Below are 25,670 nucleotides of genomic sequence, written 5' to 3' on the forward strand. Positions count from 1 at the left end.
TCAGAGTAGCAAGTTACCTCGCATCCCCAGAGTGGCAAGTCGATACTTATTTTACGAGTATCAACTTGCATTTGAATTAGAGTGGTTTGATCTGGAACATCGAATCCTGTCACTCATCATCCATCTCATTGTGAGGCTAGCTTGATCCATTCTGGATTTAAACAAAGCTATCTTACTTTCTGTAAAGCAGAGAGTTTAAAGAAAAAAAAAATTGAAATAAGCTATTAAATATGAAATTTGTATTCTTCTAAACTAAATATTACATTGTTAGAAAATTAAATGTATCTCATACATTATACATTTGTACATTTGAAAGCTTAGCTGTTATTAAACTTTTCTCTTTCTACATCTCTTCTTACTGCTCATGATTAAGTAACACTAAACAATCATCATCATGTACTGTACATACCAGACGATTTCTTCAAATATTTTTTAAGCTCAAATTTAACATATCAGCTCACAAACTTCTTGCTGGTTTCTCACTAAACATTGAAATATATTAATACATTTGCTCTCACATATCTTGATGTTCTTTCGGACTAACTTAGTGTATGCTTCAAATTCTATTATACCAACATATCACCTAAACGAGTAACTGATCTAATTAAAACTAACATTTACGTATAAAGTCATAAAATGGTTTATTCTTGTTAGCTGTCATGTCCAATTTTAATTATTAATATGACTAAATAATCACTTTTATAGCAAAAAAGAAAAAAAAACACAGAAATTCAAAAGATTTCTTTCAAAAATTGTTTTAATCTTTAATAAAATAACAAAAATTTATCTAGCGTGCTATCATATTTTATACTGAAATCTCGTTGCACAAAATTCTGTCCGAAACTCTAAGTTCATCGAAAAGCCGAAAGGCACACTCGCTGCTGATTATCGCACGTTTAAAACTGACTCGCTATAAACACAAACACTTATCACTGATTATTGCTCGTTTAAAACTGGCTCACTATAAACACAAACACTTATCACTGATTATTGCTCGTTTAAAACTGACTCACTATAATCACTATCAACATCTTGTCACTTATTCCACTTGTCCCAAAAAAAAAAATCCACTGTTAGCACTATAAACACTGTCTAAAACATATTTTATTATCATTACATTATACAATAGCATCTCTCTACTCTTCTAACGTAAATCCACTCGTATGATCATTGATAGACTTACATGCAGCCACAATAAAAACTCAAGAAGAAGAATGCCATCGCTCTATACATTTATAATTAATAATAATTGGATCTTCTTACAGTGTAGTCAAAATTCTGCAGTTTGTAATGTTTTTTTGTACAAAAATAAAGATAAAACTGCTTTCTTACTCTCGTAATCACCAACACGAGTTACAGTTAGGGTTAAATCTCAATTTAACCAAACACCGTTTGCTTTACTTTAAGATACATGAACACTTATTGGTTAACTTTTAACTCTAACTCGTGTTGGTGAATACAGGGGTTAGAGTTTTTGTTTTTAACCTTTTTAATACTAACATTCTATTTTTGAGTGAGCGACATTCATTCTTGGGAACACTAAGAATATCAAGTGCAATGTGACATATGACTAATTAGTTTTCAGATTAACCTGTGATTATAAAAATTTATTTTTGTGCATAATAAAATTTTCGTTTTAAGAAATAAAGCAATTTATGCTTCATATTTACTTTATTATTTTCGACAAGTGTTTAAAATTTTTATTTTCTACAAAAGACAAATACATTTGGAATTATTATGATTATTGATTAGAAGAAAAATTTACTTAACAGGCATAAAAATTAAGTGAATACCGTATTTACTCAAATGTAAGAGACACTAAAACTAAGGCACACCTTAATGTGCTCGCAGACAATTTTTTTTTCTTGAAAAAGTAGACAACTCGAGACTGATTTATAATCAACAGAATGAGTATTTATTATGCCGTAAAGTTATATATCACTCTTCTGTGGTAGCAAAGTCAAAAACCTTCTCACTTTCCACATTAGGCTCTTCTAAACTAGTTCAATGTTCACTTCTTCCTATATCCAATAGTCATCGGTGCCATTTCAAGCATCAGAAATGATACATTTCTCGAAAGAGTGCCTTACAACTCTATGTACTCATAACATCACATAGTAGGCTATTGAGACGGAGCTAAGTTAATCTCTTAAATATTTGCTGTTACAATTTTTTTTTGGATTAAAGTGAGTTTATATACATCTAGAATATACAGCATCCATACAATTGTATCGAGTCATTTTAATAACTCGATACAATTAGTGAACTCTAGTAGCAGAAACAAGACATATGGCACTACAGGTCGCTAATTAAAATGTATGATATTACAATGAATCTAAGGCATCACTGAATCTAAGACACACCCTACTTTCGGAGATAGTAAAACCTGAAAAATTCTGTATCTTATTTTCGAGTAAATATGGCAATTTAAGTCGTCATATAATCTTCGTTAGACTTGGAACAACAACAACATAAAATTTGTACCAAGAACTTGAAAATAAAAAGTAATTAAAAATATTCCCAACAACAGTAAAATAATAAAACTGTTTCCTTAAATAGTAAATGAATCAATATGCATGGTAACCTAGTCCTCATTTAGAATGAAATATAGCAGAAAGTAAGAACTGGTTAAATGTAAAAAGCATTTTAAATATTTTTATTTTATAAAATATCTTTATTGCAATATGTTGTTACATCTTATACTACTACTCTACCTAATCATTATATAAATTAAGGCATTTGTCATATTGTGAGACCAACTTTTGCATGCCTTTGTTGAGATTTGAATTTTCATCCCCAAGACTTTTTAATATGATGTGCACAATCCTCATTTTGTCATCATTCATAATATGTAATTAAGAAATATGGTCTGATAATGTCCCAGAAAGATCAACACAGATACTGTTACAAGTACTTGTGGTTTGGGAATGCTAATCAACAGTTTTGGCATCCATCTACAGCTAAGTTTCTTGTAATGATGATACTCTAAGAATTTTGTGGGCCAGGTAAGACACAACTGGAAACTATTAATTCATAAATTGCAAATCATCTGTTATCACACACAACTACTCATTTCATGCCTCATCACATGCATCCACTCTTCTTTAACAAGCCAACATCATTTCATCAATGAAATCTGGCAAGCAGGGAATGCCAATACCTGTGGTATTTCCTGATTGATGAGAAACTCCTGAATCAGATGCAATGAATGGATGGTTGCACTGTCATAGTGAAGCTGCTCTCACTACAGGAGAGGTCTCTTGCAATGAACTGAATCCCAGTATTGCTAAAGAACTTGCAGGTGATTTCTGCTTGTTAAGGAACAATCTACACACTCATCACTCTTAATGTATGTTCTGTCATCTTTGAATCAACAATACTACACTTTGTTTTCCCCATAACATCATTACCAAAAGCCCTTATGTATCTTAATGAGTTTATGTGCTGATAAGCGTGTGATAGAATCTGATGCAAATTTGCTGCTCAATGTACTCAGTAATTGTAATAAGGAAATGACAATACAATGAATGTGTAACACACATCACAATATACAGACCACTCTACACACACTAATTCAACCTAGAGTTGGGAAAAACTTGTAAATGCACACAAAGGTCTTGGGTTGCGTGGTACACATTACTGCCCTTATTTCCTCTGGTTTAATAAGAAAAAAAAAAACTAGCAACGAGTTGCATAACTTTCCCAGCAAGAGTTAAAACTGTATGTGACACCATCTGTTAGGAAATTTAAAACTTTTTATATTATTAATTATTATAAAATGGCTAAAAACTTAATTCAGAGGGTAGAGATAAATTTTATAAAAAACTATAAATTCTGATAACACATAAAATCTTCATTAAGTCCAACACTACTGGAGATATATGACACCCTTTATCTCCCCACCTCAACTTTTAACCATCAAAATTTAATAGCATCAATTCCCCTAATATGCAAACCACCCTGCAAAATTTCAGAAGTTTTCAACAAAAGACACAGAAGTCATTAAGCCTCAAAATGGGTGAATAAAATTGTACTCCATATGCAAACTAACGTTGATATAAACAGAAAAAACTCCCGGTTTTTTTACATTTCTTAACATTTCAAGGTCCCAAGTCCAAAAATGTAAAATATAACTAGGAAAAGCAATAAAAGAAAACTGTATGATTATAAGGCTATCTGTCATCTGTAATTTTGTAACAAATAAAACTAAATATATTTAATACTCATGTAAATCATTTAAGAATTGAATCTTCTAAATATTTATCCATTAACCTTTTGACGCGTACTCCTGTAAATATACATGATATATGTGGTGGGCTCTGCAAAGTAAGCGTGTATATAAATTAATATTTTCAAGTTTGTTTCATTGTAGTATGCTTATACACATTTACAGGCAACTTGAAATTTTACAGACAGAGACATGTATTGACAGGTGTAGAAAATGTTTTTTGTCTAAGTTCGGCAAAATTTAGCATAGAATTTTCTATAAGAAAAAAAAACTTGGCATCTAGTAGTCATTCACACTGTCTTCTTTATTGGATTTTTTCAACAAAATATTCAATACTGTAGTCCATCAATTTAAAATTATTTTTGTTTTTTTTATGATCCAATTTCAAACACAACTAACCAGAAGATAACTACTGAAAAATTGTTTTTACTTGCTGGATTCTTGGTGTTATTGATATCAATTTAACACAATCAGAATAAGAAAACATTGCTTACTTTATTAAAAATATGAATTAAAACACAACAAATTAAATTTTTTAAAAACTAACTCACTCTGGGGGAAGAGGGAGCAACTGATAAACCCACTCAACAAAGGATTAGAGAGAGAGATGCATGCTTATAAAATAATATTGATTATTAATAGTTTATAAAATAATCTATCATCAAAATCTGAACAAACTTAAACCATATTAACAATATTTGTTCAGTCATTTATAGTTACACTATCAGAATTAAAAAGCGCTGGCAAGAGCTCTTGTTCATCTCTCCCAGCAATCGAACAAGAGGTTAAGAAAACCATTAGGAAGTCCAATATTTTTCAATTTCACTAAGATATAAAATTTAAATAATAACAAAAGCTTAAGAGAAGTGATTTTCTTTTTAATCGTGAAAATTTTCTTTATTTAAAAAAATGTTTATTTAAGAAACACTAAGACAGAGCACAAATTTAAAATTGTGTGGGTCACCATTTGCTATGAGACGTTCTTAAAAAGTAACTTTTATATTATTAATTAATACAAAAAAGCAAAACGCTTAGTCTTCAGGGTAGAGACGAGTTCAAAAAATTGTAAATGCCAATAACGAGCAAACTTTTCATTAAGTCTGACCCTACTTGAGATAGCACTCACAACCCCTTCCTGACCTTTAACCATCAAAACTTAATAGCATCAATGCCCCTTATATACAAGTTTACTGTACCAAATTTCATTTCTTAATCTGTGCTGAGATATTAATTAAAATAGACACTAACATACACATGGAATTCTTTCCATATTTTCGTGTTCAGGAGATCTCAAAATATTAAGATTTACAAAAAAACCCAGGAGGATCAAATTTGAAACAATTACAATATTTTCCCATGTTATATGCGTAACAGTTAGGAAAGTAACAATTGCATTTGATAAGGGAAGCGCACAATCAATGATTTTGGCAAACCTTTAATACTTACTGAAACTAAATTATTTTAAAAGTAGGTATCATATAAGAATAAAGAATCATCATTTAAACACTTGAAAGTAAATAATAAATAAAGCTATTCATTTAACCTGTACCTTGTTATTCCCGACATATCTGAAGTCGCGACCTTCTGACCTTGACCGGTGGACCCGAGATATCTCGTTTCAGCGTCGAAACGTTTTTGAAACTAGATATCACTAGTTGTTATAATTTTTATATTAAAATTAACTTCCGAAATAGAATTTTTTTTTGTTTTTACATTTATTAATATATCTATTTTGTTTGTGCAAAATAAAATAATCATTTCAGACGATACAATAGCCACAATTATTTTTTTCAAAAATGTGTAATTTTTGTTAGGTTAACATTGAAAAAAATTCAACATGGCGTGACACAACGGAGAAAAATTTCAACATGGAATAGGTTAATGTTATAAATAACTTTTATTGATTCGTAAAAATAAAATTTATTTGCTGTAATCAGAAGTCTAAAATGCTTTAATAATTTTGAGAAAATAATTCATCATTTGAAATTTCTCAAAATTGAAATAAATGAAGTAAAATAAAAATCTATAGCATCAATTAACAACTTGAGAAATACTACCGGCCCTCAATATTGTTAGGAGAAAGCAGTGGTGATATAATGCCTACTGTCTGTTACATCTGAAATTATTAGTCACAACAAAATGAAAATTTATATGACTTATAAGTTGTGTTTACATTATCAGAAGATATCACTCAAATTCAGAAGATTGTAACTTAATTAGTGAGGGCTATACTTACAGAGAAAGAAAGAAAAAATCCAACAATTACATTTAATTAAAAAATATTCACTGTATCTTGTACATATTTATGTTAAAATGTAAAGTACATTTTAATTTTACATTTTTGGTCATGCTCTTAATACATAATTCATAATTATTTTTTATTTTTGGCTAGAAGACTCGGTAATATAATGAACAAAACTGATTCAAGTTAGCAGGAGTACACCGTAATACACGTTATTTTAACACTAGCTACTTAAACTGTTGTTGAGAGGCCTTGTGTATGTACAAATTACTGCTGAAACTCAAGAAAATAATCCAAATTTTAATCAAATTCACAAAAAGCCTGCTTTATTGGAATCATAAATGAAATGTAACACTTCAAGTACTTTCAGCCTGATAAAGTCCATTTTCAGATGTTCTATTAGAGAATGTTAGCAGGAAATCTCATGAAATCACCCTCTTTAAACAGGTGAAAAATTACAATATGTTCAAAAAAGCTGAAATTTTTGTTCAAAGACCTATTTTATAGTTATAAACACCCCTGAAGATGCAATTTTATCAGCCCAAAAGTTTTTGGGGTGTGTTGTGTGTTGTATTTGTGACACCAATCATATAAATTTTTTTTGTATGTCATATATGATAATAATTAAAAGCTGCAAAAATGGAGAGATCAATCAAACGTTTTAAAAATATAGAAAACTTTTAAACAATTTAAATGTAAAATATTTCTTCCATTATTCTATATTTTCTCTAATGTATGTTATTATACACCTTTTAATTATAATATATATAAGATAAACAGCCATTGTAACACAGTTTGAATAATAAAAAATATAGTTCTAATTGTAGGAATTAACCCAAAGATAAAATTTCATAATTTGGTTTACTATTAAAAATAGGCTACTTATTTAATGTTCGTTTTATTCTTATTTATATTCAAACTGGAGTTGAGAAATGTAGGTTCAATACATTTTGAAAAAAATTAAATTCAATTAAAATAAACTAATAAACAGGAATGATACATATTATATTTAACAAACAATTTTTATGTTTCAGAAATTCATAAACACATCAGAGGAAATGCTGATGAACTGTTAATTTTATATATATTATAACTTAATATTAATTATACTTACCTTGTGGATTTCCTTGAAGTAAATTTAATGTTACAGAATTATGTGCTTCATGTTGTTGTGAAATAACTATAGCAAACAAACTCCCACGTCTAGTAATATCGTCAACTATCTGACTAACAAAAGCTCCATCTTTTGGAAATACCATATCTACAAGCATACCAAGATTTACAAGACGCCTTTCCACCGACTCAGCATACAGTCTGAAATGTAAATTAATAATATCATATAAAAGAAAACATAACTAGGTAAATAATATCAATTATAAGAAAAACTTTGTAAATTTTATAAAAATGATATATTTCTGACAATTTAAACTTTCCATAATGCTGTCTGTAATGAATCTTCCGCATTTGAAGAGAGAATAAAACAAATTATCTACCAGAATATTAGGCTATTTTTTTAAGGTGAATTTTAATAATTAAACAAACAGTAGTTTGATAAGAGGTAGGCAGTTTATATGCCATTTCTTGATAAATTTAATAATTATAAGTAAATAAATTTTTTATTTTAATTTAGAAAGTTCAGAAAGAAAAAAATAGGACCTGGAGGGAGACTCAAACCCACAATTTCTACACTATATAGATGCATTGCCAACTACACTACTTAGACCTTTGTCCAATCTTCACCTCCAATATTATTATTAATTTAGATACATTTATGGTACCAACTAGGGATAACTGTAGCATCCCCAACACTCCATGGCTCTCAGACAGCTACCACTTCACACCGGCACAGTATGTACAGTATATAAATATAAAAGAGGAAAATAATCAGATATACAATAATCTGTAATGAATCTACAATGTGTGTACAAAACATTACAACATATCAGAGTCTTTATAGACAAAGTTAACAAGAGATTTTTATAACACTAACTCAATAAACAATTTTGTTATCAACTCTTTCTTCTTGAAGATCATAGCACTGGGATAATCTATTTTGACAAGTTAGAGCATTTTACTATGTAGCAATTTCATAACTAGCAATCATTTTCCAATACAGTGAGGTGACCTTGTCAACCTCTTCAGGACATAAGTCGGAGGCTAGATCAATGATCTCCTCGGCCCTTTCAACAACTGGCAATCCTAACTTTGCAGCCTTTTTCTTTCTGATAGCGTTCCACTTCTTACGGGACTGCCACATTTTGGTTGTGGTGCCGGATACACCACTTCCTCCCTCTTTAGATCTTGCCAGCTCCTTAATATCTCCCATTTTCTCAGGATTCTTAACTTTATATTATTGAGAGCACAGAGTCGCATGTACTAACTCTCTTTGTTCTGCCACCATAAAGTAAAAATTCAAAAGAAGGGTGTGAGGCCACTCCCAACCTTCCACAAGTGTCCCACATTCTTTCAAGATTTGGGGAATGCATTTATGAGCCTCCCCACATCTGGTTTGGCCTGATGACAGGACAGCTACCCATTTAAATGGCTGCCTCCCCAGGGTCAGCCCAGCCTGGCTGGGTGCTTGGCATGGGCTGCCCCGATTCTTACTAGGATGCTTTTTCCCATTTCTGGTTCTCTGGGCAGTTACAGTCTATCCAATGCATAATGGGCCTTGAAGCACATCCATCCCCTAAAAACATAAGGAAGTTTGCCCTATGTCACAGAGAGGCTCTGCCAACCACATGTCACATTAGACAGCAGTCAGCAGGATCCTGTAAGCCACTACAGGCACTATCCCCCTGGCCGCCAGCAAGGGTTCATCAATGGGAGTAAGACTTCTTGCTCCACTGGCTTCAGTATGCAGACCACAGCCCCTAGGCCAACACTGGGTTTGCAAAGCCTGGTCTTCTTCCTAGGAAACTGCTTCTCTTTTACTGTGTAGGAGGAGTTTTACATGGGTTGCACGAGAGCAACTGCATTCATCTGGCCATAGTGTGTGGAACCATCGACCTTGTGCCACTGAGAAGAATGCAGGAGTTTGTAGAAGTGTGTCTTGGGTTCTAGAGGGTAAGGATTATCAGGTCCACAGCCTCTAATTCTCATACTGATGCAGTGTTTGAATCCAGGAGATCCAGCATCCTCAGGTCCACAGAGGACACTGGGAACTTCACCCACAAGTATGACAAGTGGGGGCGGTCATCTTGCTGCCAATGAGAGCAGTGTTTGATCGAGGGTAGGGGGACTCCTACCAGACCACACAATAGCGTTACAGGGTTCCCTACCATATTTTAAGGCACTCCTCACAAGAGGCACTTGCTAACGCTTTCACTCCTTATCAGCAGGATGTCTTGAGTAGGACTTATGTCAGACAAGCCCAAACAACTAACTTCACTTATCTTGTCTGAAGAAGAAGATAAGTGAAGACAAAACCTCCCTGAGAATCATGTTCATAGTAGCTACAGCAACCATCCTCTGGTATCGGGCTTCCTGAGAGACCATCTTGGCCCTCTTATTGTCAAAGCCAAAGAGAACAGCCACCATGTCATGGCCATGCCAGTCTCCTTTCTGCTTTGATGTGAGTCTGCATGCCACTATGCTAAAATGCAGCTCTGATTGCTATCCATCTGAACAGAGATAGGTTCCAATTTAGGGAGACATTTGAAACCCAGCTGGAGGCCACGGATAGGGATTTAGCATGCAAACAACAAGCTTCACTAAGGCCTGGTACACAGACCCAAGGCCTATGATACTATGACACCACTGGAACCTTAGTCCTGAGTCTAAAGACTATCAATGGCAGAGAACAAGGCAAAACCTTCAGATCCTCTAACCTGCCGCCTCGCACTGCCACACTGAGGCCAATTCCATACTTTGAGGGGATCGTCCCATCCCTCACCACCCAGCTGCGCCATTGTGCAAAACCCANTTGTCACACATTTACAGGATGATGCAGAGTTTTGTACAACTTTATCAAAGTACACATTAAAGTTATAAAAAAAAACTTGATCATATTGACACATCATTAAAATGATTTCAATTTAAATGCAGTAGAACTCGTCTAAAGACTATCAATGGCAGAGAACAAGGCAAAACCTTCAGATCCTCTAACCTGCCGCCTCGCACTGCCACACTGAGGCCAATTCCATACTTTGAGGGGATCGTCCCATCCCTCACCACCCAGCTGCGCCATTGTGCAAAACCCATAATGAGCACTATCCAGTCCTCTCACTGTTTTTAACTTTGGTTATCTCACAAGAACTTGTATATTCAGCAGAGACTAACCATTACCAATTTTTACTTTATAACAAACTAGCAGACCCCGCCACGCATTGTTGTGGCTCAAAATGTATCTATTATAAATGAATAACACTTCCCCCGTGGGGGGGGGAAAATTTTTCGAAAAATCCCTCAGTGTACATTTTCTTGATGTACCCTATTAAAACGCAATCAAAAACGCAAAAAACCGCATCTAAAATAGTATAAATAGAAGCAGAGTTCTTTACGGTAAGCCTGTCCTGTCCATCTCCCGGGGAGGGGATTTCGACATGTATATTATATAAAAGCATGTGCGTATTCGAATGTAGCGTTGTGTCAAAATTTCAAAGGAATCGGTAGGAACAAACGATCGTTACATTTTTATTTATATAAATAGATAGAAGATGATCTGCTTTAGTTCATTTTCACAGAAAAGCATAATGCCTCACAGAAAAGCAAACTTAGGGCGTCGTACTCGTAGCGCCATCTGTTGGACATAAAAGCCTTAACCTAGATTATATATTTTAATTTATATGAATGTTTAATTAACGGAATAATATACAGCCTATGTCCACCCTGAGGTTCCATTCTAAATATTGGTGAAAGAATTTTTGAAATCGGATGAGTAGTTTCGGAGATTACCTGCTGCAAACAAACTTACAAACATTACCTCTTTATAATATTAGTATATATCACAGTATTTATATACTCATCACACCTAAAATACATAAAATTTTAAAATGTCCTAGCATCAGAGTATTGAAAAACTGCATTATACAATATTTTAATTATTGTAAAAAAATCACAAAATCTTTACAAAATGTTTTTGCAATTGTCTTCAGGATATACAAATTTAAGTAAATCTTCATGTTTTTACCACTATACAACTTTTACAATACATAAACACCAGTGGAACCTTTCAATGAGAAAAAACGTGTAAAATGAGCAACTATTTATTGTGACATTAAAAATTGCAGTCCAGCATTATGACAATCATATTTTTAATTTATTTAATTTAAAATATATGCTCTCCACTTCAAATTAGTAGTGGTTTGCCCCTGAACATCATACTTTTCCTTTAACAATGGAGTCATGCCAGTTATCTAACTCCTTTCGGGGGAATTTTTGAATTGAAATAGCACGACTTCTCGTTCATATTGGACGTTCATATATAGTTAATCAGGGCTTCCTGCCCCTAAGGTTTTCATATCAGTTCTTATTTTTCACCTATCTAATTCTGTTCTTGAGATAAAGGAATGATAGATACACACAGACAGACATTGTCCATCTGTCTGTCTTTCTTTAATCCTGAGAACATTGTAGACATTATAGGTCTACAATTTTTTCAAAATGCAGCCCAATAATGTCAACTGCACTTGTTACTTGTGTTCCTGCAATGTATTAAAGGATGTTTTCCAAATGTTAATAATTTGAATATTAACTAACATATTTTAGTGAAAATGAGGAATTTCTTAAGTTCATAAATCATATATAATTTTTCCTGTTAAAAAAAAATGAAAGTGGGGTGTTCAATCTATAAATTTTCATTTTTTTTATGAAGACTTTCAAGAATAAATTACAGTTTGCAAATGAAGATATACCAGTATATAAACATGAATTATTAAGCTGTTTAATATTTACAGTAATATAAAAAACATTACTTACCTGTACGCTTTATCAACCACAATAATTTCACAGTCATTGGGTCTTTTTGGATCTAATACTAAATCCTTGTAATAAGAATGTAAGATATCACTTCCCGGATCTCTGAAATTGCAAAAAACAATGCTAAATATATTTGTAAGTAATTTAAGCCTATTAATTACATACAACTTTATGATTTATAACAATTAGCATCTCATCTTTAAGAGAAATTTCAGTTTAATATTAAAATTCAAACTTTAAAATGTAACAAAACCAAATTTATATCAAATTGTATAAAGAAAAAGCTGAACAGAAACCTTTAATGTCTGACAATAATTAAAGAAAAACAAATGTTTTCAACTACATTAAGTAGCCAACTTTGGGTTTAAACAGCTGGTAAAACACATTTACAGAATTTAAACTTAAAGACTAAATGAATAAGCATTGTTGTATGTAAAAATCATATATAAATCACATTAATTTAATTATTGAATTTGATAAAGAGTGAATGTTTTAATGAATTTAATAGAGAGTGAATGCTGAAGATGCAAAGAGAAGAATTTAACAAAGAGTAAAATTTCAAAAATACCTTAAATTATCTCTTCTATCACGGTAATATGTATCTTCATACTTTCGGCGGAAATAATCACGACCAGAATCAAAATTCCTACTATCATCTTTAACGTCTTTCCTTTGATATCTAAACATGACATGGGATAATTCAAAAATNCCAAATTTATATCAAATTGTATAAAGAAAAAGCTGAACAGAAACCTTTAATGTCTGACAATAATTAAAGAAAAACAAATGTTTTCAACTACATTAAGTAGCCAACTTTGGGTTTAAACAGCTGGTAAAACACATTTACAGAATTTAAACTTAAAGACTAAATGAATAAGCATTGTTGTATGTAAAAATCATATATAAATCACATTAATTTAATTATTGAATTTGATAAAGAGTGAATGTTTTAATGAATTTAATAGAGAGTGAATGCTGAAGATGCAAAGAGAAGAATTTAACAAAGAGTAAAATTTCAAAAATACCTTAAATTATCTCTTCTATCACGGTAATATGTATCTTCATACTTTCGGCGGAAATAATCACGACCAGAATCAAAATTCCTACTATCATCTTTAACGTCTTTCCTTTGATATCTAAACATAACATGGGATAATTAAAAAATTTACTGATTAAATTAATTTAAATAAAATTATAAAATTTAAACATTTTAGAAATAATCAGAAAAATGTTAAGTTTATAATTAATTTTCAACTTAATTATCTATAGTAAATCTGTAAGTTAATTCTAATATTTCTACAATCCAGCAAAATAACTGAACCAAAGCCATAAATATTTCTGGAAGAGTGAAACTTATTCATGTAATTACCAATGATAATTTTTCAGACTGAAAAATCATTTCTGATTACTTTACAGAGCAATGTAGAAGCCTATACAAGTCAAGAATACACAGTGTAAATTTTGATTAGAGACAAATCAAGCATTTTGAAGACATTCAATAGACATGTTCCGGTGAATAATGTTAAGTAGTTTGCAGTGTAGTAAAGAATGAAATAACCCATAAAATGAGGCAGGATTAATGTCATTCTGTTTAGTAAACCTGAATTAACATTGATCAAATAATGGATATAGGAAAGTCAAAAAATGTTTCTTTGATACTCTCTAAGAAGCAGGTTTTGTCACACATTTACAGGATGATGCAGAGTTTTGTACAACTTTATCAAAGTACACATTAAAGTTATAAAAAAAAACTTGATCATATTGACACATCATTAAAATGATTTCAATTTAAATGCAGTAGAACTCCAGTTATCTGAGCCCTAATTAACCAAGGCGAATCTCTATATACACTGCTATGAATGTACTGAGTGCACACATACTGTAGTACTTTTAATCTCAACTGTATCTGACCAAGTGACTTTTCTTAAAATTATTTACACTCTGTGGCACTACGGGAACCTTTATTCCATACTCATTGTGGTTCAGCCAGACCCTCTTACTACCTCTTCACTCGGCCATAATGAGATGGCCGAGTGAAGAGGTAGTAAACCCAAAATATCTGAGACATACCATCCATTAAAATGATACTGAATTACTGCAGAACATTGCAGTAAAGGGAACAGCCACTATAAAACAAAAGGATACAAGTTTAAAATGCTAACATTTAATTTAAGCTTACAAAATGTTAACTTCTATCATTTGTTTTTCAATGTGAAACAAATCATTCATATTGAAATGTAACACTTCTAGTAGTGTGACAAATTGTCAGTAATTCTTGCTTTGTTGCTGTAAACCGTCTAGTGCAAGTTGGCAAACAGAAGTGGTCTCATTTGGATTGATTCCTTTCTGAATTAAAATCCAAACTTACATTGACAACCGGATATGTGCCCAAGTTTCATGTATGGTATCTGCTATTTTACAAGATGGAGCCTATTAGGACAAAGTATGAAATTGATTCAAATACCAAACCAGTAGTAACACAGCAAGAGTTAAAATGTAACCATAATAATACATATTTTTGTTCTCAAAACTATTGTACATATTAACTGTATAGTAATAAAAATAGGTTTAAAAATGATACTTATAAATCTTTTATGTCCATAATTCTTATTCCAAAATTGCCACGGCAATACATTTTATTCAAGTTTTCAGTTGTAGTATCAATCCACATTACCTTGGATAATCAACGTTCAACCATATATACATTTTATATACCATTATTTCTGATTTATGTGATATATCTAAATTCATATTTTTCGATTTGAATAACTCATCAAATATGAATATATGCATAACGATACTTTGTATCTGTATTAAGTGATTAACAGCTTCATTAAAGTTATATAATTAAATTAGTACATATATTTCTACACATTTTTGAGACTAAATTTAAATTTTAATAAGTTAAAAAAAAATAAGAAAATTACAAAATTTTAATTGAAAATATACAAATTAAAAATTTAAAAGTGATTAACCAAAGTTGAAATTAGTTTTTCTTTTTTTACCTATCGTCTTTCCTATAATTATCGCGAAAACGATCATCGCCACGTATAAGAGATCGATCTCGTCCATCTTTGTGACTATCGTGAGCAAAATCGCTGAAAATAATAAAATAAATTAATCCAAATAAGTAAAGCATTTAATATCCTTTATAAATACTCATAAAATTTATTTGAAATAGATAAATGAAATGAGTAGTTAAAACAGGATAAAGTAATTATTTAAAACAAAATTTTGGGAAACTAAACTTAAATTACAGATGTTAAAATTCATTATAAAAAAATACGTTAATTCATAATATATATAGTATGTACATAAATGTATAGTAGCATAGATGTAAAGAATTATATTTTAATATAATATAATTCTCTAAATCTGTGCACCATTGCTAAATGGTAGCAGTATTATGAATCACGTAATGAAAAGAACCTTTCATTATGTAATTTATAATACAGAATATTCTTTATAATTTATAACTTGCAATTATAAATAAATGCAGGCTTTTGAAATCTAAAAGTTGAAGTTGAATATGTGAAACATTAACAGTTATATATATTGGGTTATTCGAAAAGTAAGTTCGTTTTTTTCAGTGGAAAAAAAACGCAATATTTTTATAATAAATAAATATTTTGTTGAATTATTTATCGACCATTTTGTTGAAATACCTGTTGTCATCATTTCTGGTAATAGCACAATTTCACATTCATAAAAGTTTTGATCGTTGCTTACAAAAAACCGATCCAAGTGATTTTTGACATTGTCATTTCAAGTAAATGTCTTACAGTTAAAAAAAATTGTATAGACTGGAACAAATAATAATCTGAGTGTGCTCGATCTGGCGAATATGGTTGGTGTGATAGCACGTCCCATCTAAGTTATAACAGTTTCTGACGAGTTACCAAACTTGTGTGAAATTTGACATTATCGTGGTAAAACACTACACCTGTTTTGTTGATCAATTCTGGCCGCCTTTTCTGTTTGATGATATTACTCAATTTGTTTACTCGATGGCAGTACACTTTCGAATCAATTGTTAAATTGTCTGGTAAAAGCTCCAAAAAAAAATTTCCTTAAAATCCCACCAAAGAGAGCATCTCTCTTTAAGAACATGTGGAACCCATATATCAAGCTTTGAAACGAAACCAATTTGTTTCAAGTAATCATAAACAGTTCAATTTGACAAATTTAATCTCTTAGTGATTTCACGTGTTGTTATTCGGCAGTTTGCTTCAATCAGTACCTTTATTTTGTTTTCATTGGCTTCAACTGGCCATCCAGAACGTGGTGCATCTTCAATATTGAAATTGCCAGAACGAAATTTTGTAAACCAGTTTTGGCACTGTCGTTCTGTCAATACATCTTCTCCATACACGTCACACAATTTTTTTCTCGCTTGAACAGCATTCTTACCTTTTCGGTAATAAAAGAGCAAAATATGCTGAGAATGCTGCTTTCGATCTTCCATATTTGATGGGACACAAAAAATAAACAATTGCACGAAATCAAACAAAATTTTTTACAAATAAGCCATAAAATGCTAGCTGTCAAAATATATAATGATAATACGGTTTAGAACGAAAATGGCGGAAAAAATACGACTAATCCATCTAGTGGTAAAAAAACGAACTTACTTTCCGAACAACCCAATATAATATAATTAATATTGTTACATAGTAAACAAAGCCAAAATTAATAACCAAACGATAGAGCAGAATTCATCAGTGCTATTGTTTGATAATTAATTCAGGTTTATCATATGGCCAGTTAAATATATAGATTACAACACAATGTACTAATAAATTAATATCTATTTAAATTTTGATGATATGACTCAGTAGGAAGTAGATCAATTGCAGCTGTTATTTGTAATCCGGTGCACCAAAATCACAACTTTACATGGTTGATCTTTAATATTAGCTGGCAGACATCTGTAAATTCCTTACAAATATTAGTTAACATCAACAATTAAACAATATTCATACTATAAACCTTCAATAGGATATTAATACAAAGTGTAGTTATCTTCAGTTTATAATACTAATTAAATTAAATAATTATTTTTTACCATTGCATAAATTTCATTGCATGGCATTGAATTCATCAATAAATTTTTTATTTTAATTTAGAAAGTTCAGAAAGAAAAAAATANTTATAAATAATGAGAAACTTTAAAAGGCCATTACTTTTTCATAAAAGTAAGAATTTTTGAATACAGTAATACCCCGAACTTACACAATAGAGGGGACTGCCTCCAAAAAAATAACGGGTAGCACTTCATTGGAAGATTCTTTGAGTTGAAGTCTCTTTTGGTAAAAGAAACCCACCAGCGGCTAAGTGGTCTTCATACCTTGAACACAGGGAGTTCGTTCGTGGGTTTGCTCAGACGGGCTGGCCATGTGGAATTTTCCGGGTTTTCTCCACGTCTGTAACACCTAAATAGGGGCCAGTTTCCCTTAAAAACACCTCCCAGAAGGCATTCCCCCTAGGCAGATCGCCCAAGTGTTGCATTGTCATAACTTAACAAAGAAACAAACTCTTTCCGTAAGGAACAAGAAATTGATCTAAAAGTTGATTGTCTTACTATTTTAATCAAAATTTTTCTCAAATGCGATAGTGCATTGTCGTTTACATTGCGTTGTCATTTTCTATTGCCACTGACTTTTTTCTTTCTTGGATGCCATACTGATTAAATATATAAATCACAAAACTGAAAGAAGTATAGCACAAACACTCGTAAAAGCAACGTTTAACTTGTGCATGCCTAACACCAACTAAAATTTGACACAAAATACCATTATGTTCATTATTCGAGACAAAATTTTTGCAAAATAAAAGTTTATTAACCGATTTGGTCGTTAACCAGGACGTTTGTTAACTGGGCTTCCACTGTACAGTACATGAGCCATTCACAGCCCGGCACTTGTGCAGTTTAGGGGGTATGGCTGTTTGAAAGGTTTTCTTCCATAAAATTAATAGATTCTAGACTAATTTCACTCGAGCATTTCCAAAACACACACAATTTTTTTGGAAATAATCCATATAAAATATGCTTGCTATATCTATCTATCTTCTCAGCAATATTAGCTATTTATATTAATAAACCAAACACACCTGATTTGTATTTGCTGAGTTATTTTCTTTATATTCTTTATAGGCCGAAAACGTTCGAATAAAGAAAATAACTTGGCAAATACAAATCAGGTGTGTTCGGTTTATTAATATAAATATGCTTGCTATAAACAAAAAATTGTAGGAATATTACCGAGTGCACACTATTTGAAGATGCCATTGCTTAAACTTGTTTTTGTCGCTGAGTGGCTTATTGGACGGCGGATGTGTGTTTCCTGATAAGTTATTCTTTCTGCAAAAAATTCGCTGAACTTTGGAGATATCATTAATAGAAATATAATTTTTATATCCATTGAATAATAAATGATTTTTAGTAGGTCCACTGCTCGTCTAAACTCAACAATTTGTGCAATGCCCACTATTGGTCCAGATTCGTTCAATCCTGCCGAGACACAAGTCGGCCATGACAATTTGTCTCATCCTTTTACCATGTTATACAAGCCTTTTAGTGTGTTATATGAACACGATCACAATTTTTCTGCCATGTTATATGAATCCATCTTACATGAACCCATATTATAGGGGGGGTCTAATGTAGTCCAGCCAGTTAAAACTGATTACCATTGTAATCTTTTAAGAATTAAAACAGATTATAATTGAAATACAGAAATAGGAAAACATAAAATAATAAGTGAGACTTATGATTAAAAAAAATATATATATGCATCTCATTTCTTTTAATTGCATAATTTACAGTTACATTATGCAATTTTTATCACTATTATGCAAACAATACATGCTATTATTTGTATGGTATTTAATAATTATGAAAAACATATTAAAAATTCTATAAAAATCTTACCGGCCTCTGTCTCTGAAGTTTCGATCTCCTATAGGAGATGATCTGCGACCGCCTCGTCCTGACCTTCGTTTACTTTCAAAAGCATGTGCAACTTCTGAAATTATTTTTATTTCCAATTGTTAATAAATCTATCATAAAACAAAAATAAAAAAACTTATAAAATCGTTATTATTTAATAATCCATCATAAAAAAGTTTTATTAAATAGCATTACCACACAATAATATAAGGTTATTCAAATTATTTTTAAAAAATTCGGCAAAGCAAGTATTTTCAAATATTCCTCATTCGATTCTTTTGTTCATTATATATAGCAGTTTGTATCAGTAAACTATCGTAGAAAAGGTATTAGAGAAAACTCCACATCAACCTGTTGACTGATCCATAATATTTGATTAAAAACAAAAAAAGAGTGCTGCAATCCTTGCCTGATTGTTTAAATGTGTCTTAAGTTCAAAAAAATCAAGTACAGTACAACAGATAAAGTGTAAACTGCTTTTTCTTTGTAATAATAAGATGAAATAAGGAAAAAAAATATCACATTTTTCTGTAAATAAAATAGAATTGAAGATTTATTTGAAAAGATGTACAAAGTACTTTCTTTGTTCATGTGAGGATGACGTTTTGAAATGACCAAAGTACTTGCATGTATTCAAATCATCAAGTAAATAAATTTAACACCAAAAGACAGTATATTTCCTCTGAGATGTACGAATACTTTTAATTCAAACAGAATCATCTGACATAGAATGATCAAGGGTTAAAGACAAAAATTGACAAGAACATAATGCCACCAAGCAGTATTTTCAGCTTCATTATTTGTGCTTTTGTTGATTTGAGACGACATTATTTTGTAAAAGATATTTCTCCGTGTTTAACTCATTATGGGTTATTTCCAACATTAGACATTACATTATAAATAATGAGAAACTTTAAAAGGCCATTACTTTTTCATAAAAGTAAGAATTTTTGAATACAGTAATACCCCGAACTTACACAATAGATGGGACTGAGCGATAACCGAGTTGAATTCGCTTAAGTTGGGGTATTATTTCGCAATTTGTGTAAAATCCAAGTCAGATGTATGTAAGCTAATAAATGCTCTCGTTAATCTTATCTTGTCTTTTGATTCGTTCACAGTTACAAGAAATCACTACATAGAGTCTCTCCAGTCTCCGTAGATATAACAAACACAGAAATAAATAACACAAAATAAATTGGAGTTATGTGTCGATTCTGCGCGACACGTCTGAATATGTAAGCTAAACGATAATGTGGGGGGGTGGAGTGAGTAATCGATAGTTGCGTGGTGCTCAAACAAAAGGCGAATCGACGAGATTTGAAAATCGCGTAACTCCGGGTTCGCGCAAGTTGAGGTATTACTGCATTAATTTTAGTTTTGCTATTGTTAAAGTTATGCTATTCATGCTAACTATTATATTTCAAAATTATTTAATTTAATAATGCAATCATATATTAGTATAAAAATGATAAATCATTCATTTCGTACCAATTCTGTTTCCTTTAAACATGGCACCGTTTTCCTGTTTAATTGCTTCAGTTGCTTCATCTTCATGACCAAACTGAAGAAAAGCAAAGCCTTTCTGCATACTTACACCTGATTTAAAATAAAAGTAATGTTCAATTAGTATCTTTTTGTGAAATGAAATATATGTTATGACATTGTTTTTTGCATATATTACAGTAAAGTACAAAATATAAGGCTTACGAGCTGCACAGATTTGCTCCATATAGAACTATCTGACATAATATATTTATTCTAATAAACAGTACGTTGTCTCTTAAGGTTTTCAGCCTGCAACTGTGCCGTTTATTTAGAGGGCGTCTATTGTATCTCTTCTTTGGGAATTGGGTGAGATTATTATTTGAAAGCAACTATCAATGAAATAAACTGGGTAGCTTTTTCACTTTATTATTATTTAAAAAAACAATGCAACATTCAACACACTTTACTGCACTGCAAGTTTCAAACTGCAGACCTATACATTCCCACTGTCATCATCTGTATGGCCTTCATTAATCTTGAGAATGGAGTTAGACAGACAAAAATCAAGACCAGAAGCCTCGATTAACTATATTCAAACTTATGATGCAAAGCAGAAGTTGCATTATTTCAATCCAAAAATTTTTCCCTGAAAGGTGCTAGATAGATGACAGGCACAACTCTATTGTTAAAGGAAAAGTATGATGTACAGGGGCAAGCCACTACAAATTTGAGATGGAGAGCATATATTTTAAATTAAATTAATTAAAAATTGCAGCCCGGCTTTGTGATGATGTCACAATAAATAATTGCTTATTTAACTCAGATATTAATTTTGAGAAAAGCTATATGCAGTTATATCTTGCTTTGTATTATTTTGTTATAATGTAACTGATCAAATTCCTTTTAGTGATACTTCATTATTTTATTATTATTTTTAACTTTTTTCACCTTATAGGCATTAAGAAAGCTTTTTTTTTTTTTTAGCAAACCATTACAGGTTCAACCAGGTTCACAATGGGATGGCCAAACGGTGAAGGAGGCCTGGCATATGGAGACAGACCACCTACTGGAAAAATTTACGGGATTTGTTTCAACCTGTCTGGATTTGATCCCGGATCCAAAGCATGGTTGCTGCCAACCTAACCACTTGGCCATTCGGCCACCAATGCTTTGTTATTAAGGTTTCTCTAATGGTATCCCTGCTGTTTTTTAACCTGGAAAATCCCACAAATTTCTTAAAAGTTTACATTTTTCTTATTTTGTGTTAAGATTGAGGAAATTTTGCAAATAGAAAGTATAATTAACTCATAAACTGTCAGAATACATTTGTATTTATTAATTTTAAACCTACTTATTAGTTTTTTAAATTTTTGCTTGTTATGGCATGTCATAGATTGTTAATAATCAATATGTAACCTATTTGTGGCAGGACTCTAAAGTTCTTTTCTTGTCAGGTCCTGTAATATTTTGAATAATTGTGCTAATGTTTTTTTTTTTTTTAATTTTCAAGCATGCCCAGTAGCTTCAATAACTGCACTATGCCAGGTTGTGCAAATTGGGCAAGGATACAAATGAATATGAAGTATGCAAGTAGGCAGTTTTTCTTCATAAACCTGAATATTAAAACCAAACAAACTGCCGAATTATCGGACTATAAGCATGATGCCGCTATTAAAGCAGCCGAGGCAGACAAATCAAGAATACTAGATGGCAAAAGTACTACTACAACGCATCTTGAAAACAAACTAGAAATCTTTGAGGCTACAGGTGAAAAGACACACAACATCTGTCTTCTATTAAATGCATTAAAGACAATTCTACCCACATCAATTGAATCGAAAAGGGCATTCTCATTAGCAGGACTTTTCCATAGTAAAATAAGAATCAAATTGAGTGATCGAAGTATTGACCATCTTTGCTTTTTAAAACCTTATTATAAAAATTTACAATAACATTTTGTATTATGTTTTATTTAAATACCAAAAATTACCTTCTAAGTTAGAATTTTGATATAAATTAATTTCTTCTTTAAATTTTCAACTCAATTCAAAGGCTTTTTTTTATTTTTTTTTTTATTGTAAGCAGTTTCCAACTTAAATTTTTTCTATTTGTGAAAATTTCTACATAATTCAAAGGTAATTTTTAATACATATTTTACACAGCATTATTATTATTTTGGAGGTTGCAGGATGTATAAAATTACTTAAAAAAATAAAAAATAATTATATCATTTGATTTCAAGATTTATTTTATATCTTAAAAATAATTAAGCATATCCAGGGATCCCAAGAAACAGATCACTTTTTTTTTCATCGAAATCCCAGGACAAGCAAAGGACCAGGAAATGAGAAACCCAATTTGTTACTAACAAATGATTGGTTCAACGTGATTTTAACATTCTTGCTTGATTTGGTATTAAGGTTATAACTTGAGAATGATGGTTATTAAAAACGAGTGCATAAATTGGGTTTAGAGATTTTACATATGTATATATACATCACGCCGAGATAAAGCAATAGCTGGCCGAGTACCATGAGTAACTAGCATGATTACATCTAAATTAAATATGTCAGGAAGCAATGGATTGGACAGAACTAGCTTAATTGGCAATGCATCTGCACGGTAACTGGCTGTTACAGATTCAAGTCGCTCTCTGGGCAGATTCTTTTCTTGCAGAATTTTTTAAATTATTTCATGAATATTAATTAATTGTAGTTATTAAATTTAATAAGTGATGGCACCTAACATCTATCTTTAGTGCCAAATTACTCAGTATTTAATTATTAATAGTAACAGTAATATAGTCCAATTTATTCCGAAATTTGTTTGGATTTAATATAACTATTGTATCAAGCTTAGAGATGTTTATATATGTAAATCCAAAACATTTGAATTTAAAACTACTCATTTTCTAATGCTCCTGAATCATTCAATTAAACTATCTTTAGAAAGAAAAAAAATCAAATTAAAAAACTTGTTTATGTATTACCACTTCATTAATGATTTCTACTGAAAAATAGCACTTAAGTTTAAGTTTTCAATAATTCAAAAAATTAAAACTGGACAACTAAAACAGAATCGACAATCTTTAACCCGACAGTTAATTATAATTAAATAAAAATGCTTGTAGTTGTATATATCAGCCGCATTTAGGTTTGAAATACGAGGGGAAAAACAAGTGGTTACAAAGTAGGACACCACATGTATAATTAAATTTATATGTGTCATTCTATTTTATTATTTAATTATAATTAACAACTGGATTAACGGTTGTCATTTATCTAAATTTTCAATATTTGATTACCTGAAACTCTTCCATATTTTGAAAATTTTTCTTCTAAATCGGCTTTTGTTACTCGATCACTGAGGAAACCGATATATAATCTCGAGCTTTGAATCTTTTTATCAAAAGCGCCGTCTTGGGAAGAGTGATCCGAATCTCGATCAGATTCTGGCCTACCACTTCTTTCCCTTCCTTTAAAGCTCATTATTGCCTTTATTTAACTGATTTCTTTTCTAAAAGTTTAAGAAAAGATCAATAATTATATATATACTAGCAGATGAGCCCGGCGTTGCTCGGGCAAAAAATAACAACAGTAAAGATTAAGATTATTAAATTATTTTGTACTTCTAACCCTTCTACTATATTATATTATAGTATTTGNTAAAACTACTTAATTAGAAATTATTCATAAAATTAAAAGCTGTGTAGATTTCTAAACATTTTCAATCTTCTTAGGCCAGCTACGGTTACAGAAAATTCTTGCAATATAATATCAAATTGTTAGGATCTTGGAGTGTAAAGATCTCTAATCGTGAAATTCTCATTTAATCTCTTACAAAGAACTACAAGTTGGTTGGTTATAACAGTCTGGAGTGGACTCTGGTCATGTCCTGCCCATTCAACTGACCTGAACAAAAGACATCCCCGAATCTCGTGCCCATACATATGCGTAACCTGATTGGACCCCAATTGTTTGGTTTTCACACGTGCAAAAACAACCAACCCAACACAAATGATGTAGAATAAAACAATAGTTTAAATTTAAATTAAAATAATATTATTAAAATTAACCCAAACAGAACTTAATTACAAAATGAAGGAATAAAATTAGAGAAATTTAATGAAAATTGAAGCTAAACAAGATTTTAAATGAGGTAAACTTTCCGTTGTTACTATCAAATCACAAACATGCAGTAAAGAGAGAAATTTGTAGTATCTAACAAATATGAATCAAATTTTATTTAATCAATCACATTGACATGTTGAGATAATTTAAGAATAAATATTTGTTCTAATAAGCTAATAGGGTGTATGGTCTTTTCTTATTTCAACAACAACAATAGCATTCAAATACATGTCATTCTAAAATTCATTGTGTTATTTAATGAAATAGTTGCAAAATTATTATTTTTACTAAGACTAGGCCTATGTATAAACTATTTAATGTCAGTACTTTTGATGTGATATCAGATGAGTCACATCACATCAAAAGTACTCGCAGACTCTTCCTTCAATAATATCATGATACTGCAACTTGTGATATAGTTCATTTAAGAGTGATGAACATTTGTCTTCTCTTCTGTAAACAAGAGCTCCAAATTTATGACAATATGTTGTTTATAGCTCCGAATTTACAAAATGACAATATGTTATTTATAACTTCATGCTAAATCATCTATTGCCTGTTTTTATTAAAAAAAAAATTACTTTATAAATGATAAATGTGGGGTCTAGACGAGTAACATTTTTAAACTGTTAAGACAATAAATTTATGAGGGGTTACAGGGAAGACAAGGAGAACAAGGGATAAGGATGAGTAAGGGGAGAAGTGAGGGAGGAT

At 31.1% G+C, this 25,670-nt stretch overlaps 1 protein-coding gene across 1 annotated transcript in view; it reads right to left on the reverse strand.

Annotated features, from left to right (window-relative positions):
• LOC111627367 overlaps positions 1–25,670 on the reverse strand; it is a 46,778-nt gene that overhangs the window by 15,149 nt on the left and 5,959 nt on the right. The window contains exons 2-8 of the mRNA XM_023370931.1: positions 24,131–24,342; positions 20,830–20,937; positions 19,321–19,414; positions 15,395–15,487; positions 13,415–13,525; positions 12,390–12,491; positions 7,585–7,784 (exon numbers count right to left, since the gene is read on the reverse strand). Coding sequence (XP_023226699.1) covers positions 7,585–7,784; positions 12,390–12,491; positions 13,415–13,525; positions 15,395–15,487; positions 19,321–19,414; positions 20,830–20,937; positions 24,131–24,314 — 892 coding nt within the window. The 5' untranslated portion in view covers positions 24,315–24,342. The remainder of the gene's footprint in view (positions 1–7,584; positions 7,785–12,389; positions 12,492–13,414; positions 13,526–15,394; positions 15,488–19,320; positions 19,415–20,829; positions 20,938–24,130; positions 24,343–25,670) is intronic.

The sequence above is a fragment of the Centruroides sculpturatus genome, unplaced genomic scaffold (genome assembly GCF_000671375.1).
Source record: "Centruroides sculpturatus isolate CEXI.00-Female unplaced genomic scaffold, Cexi_2.0 scaffold378, whole genome shotgun sequence".
NCBI lineage: Eukaryota > Metazoa > Arthropoda > Arachnida > Scorpiones > Buthidae > Centruroides > Centruroides sculpturatus.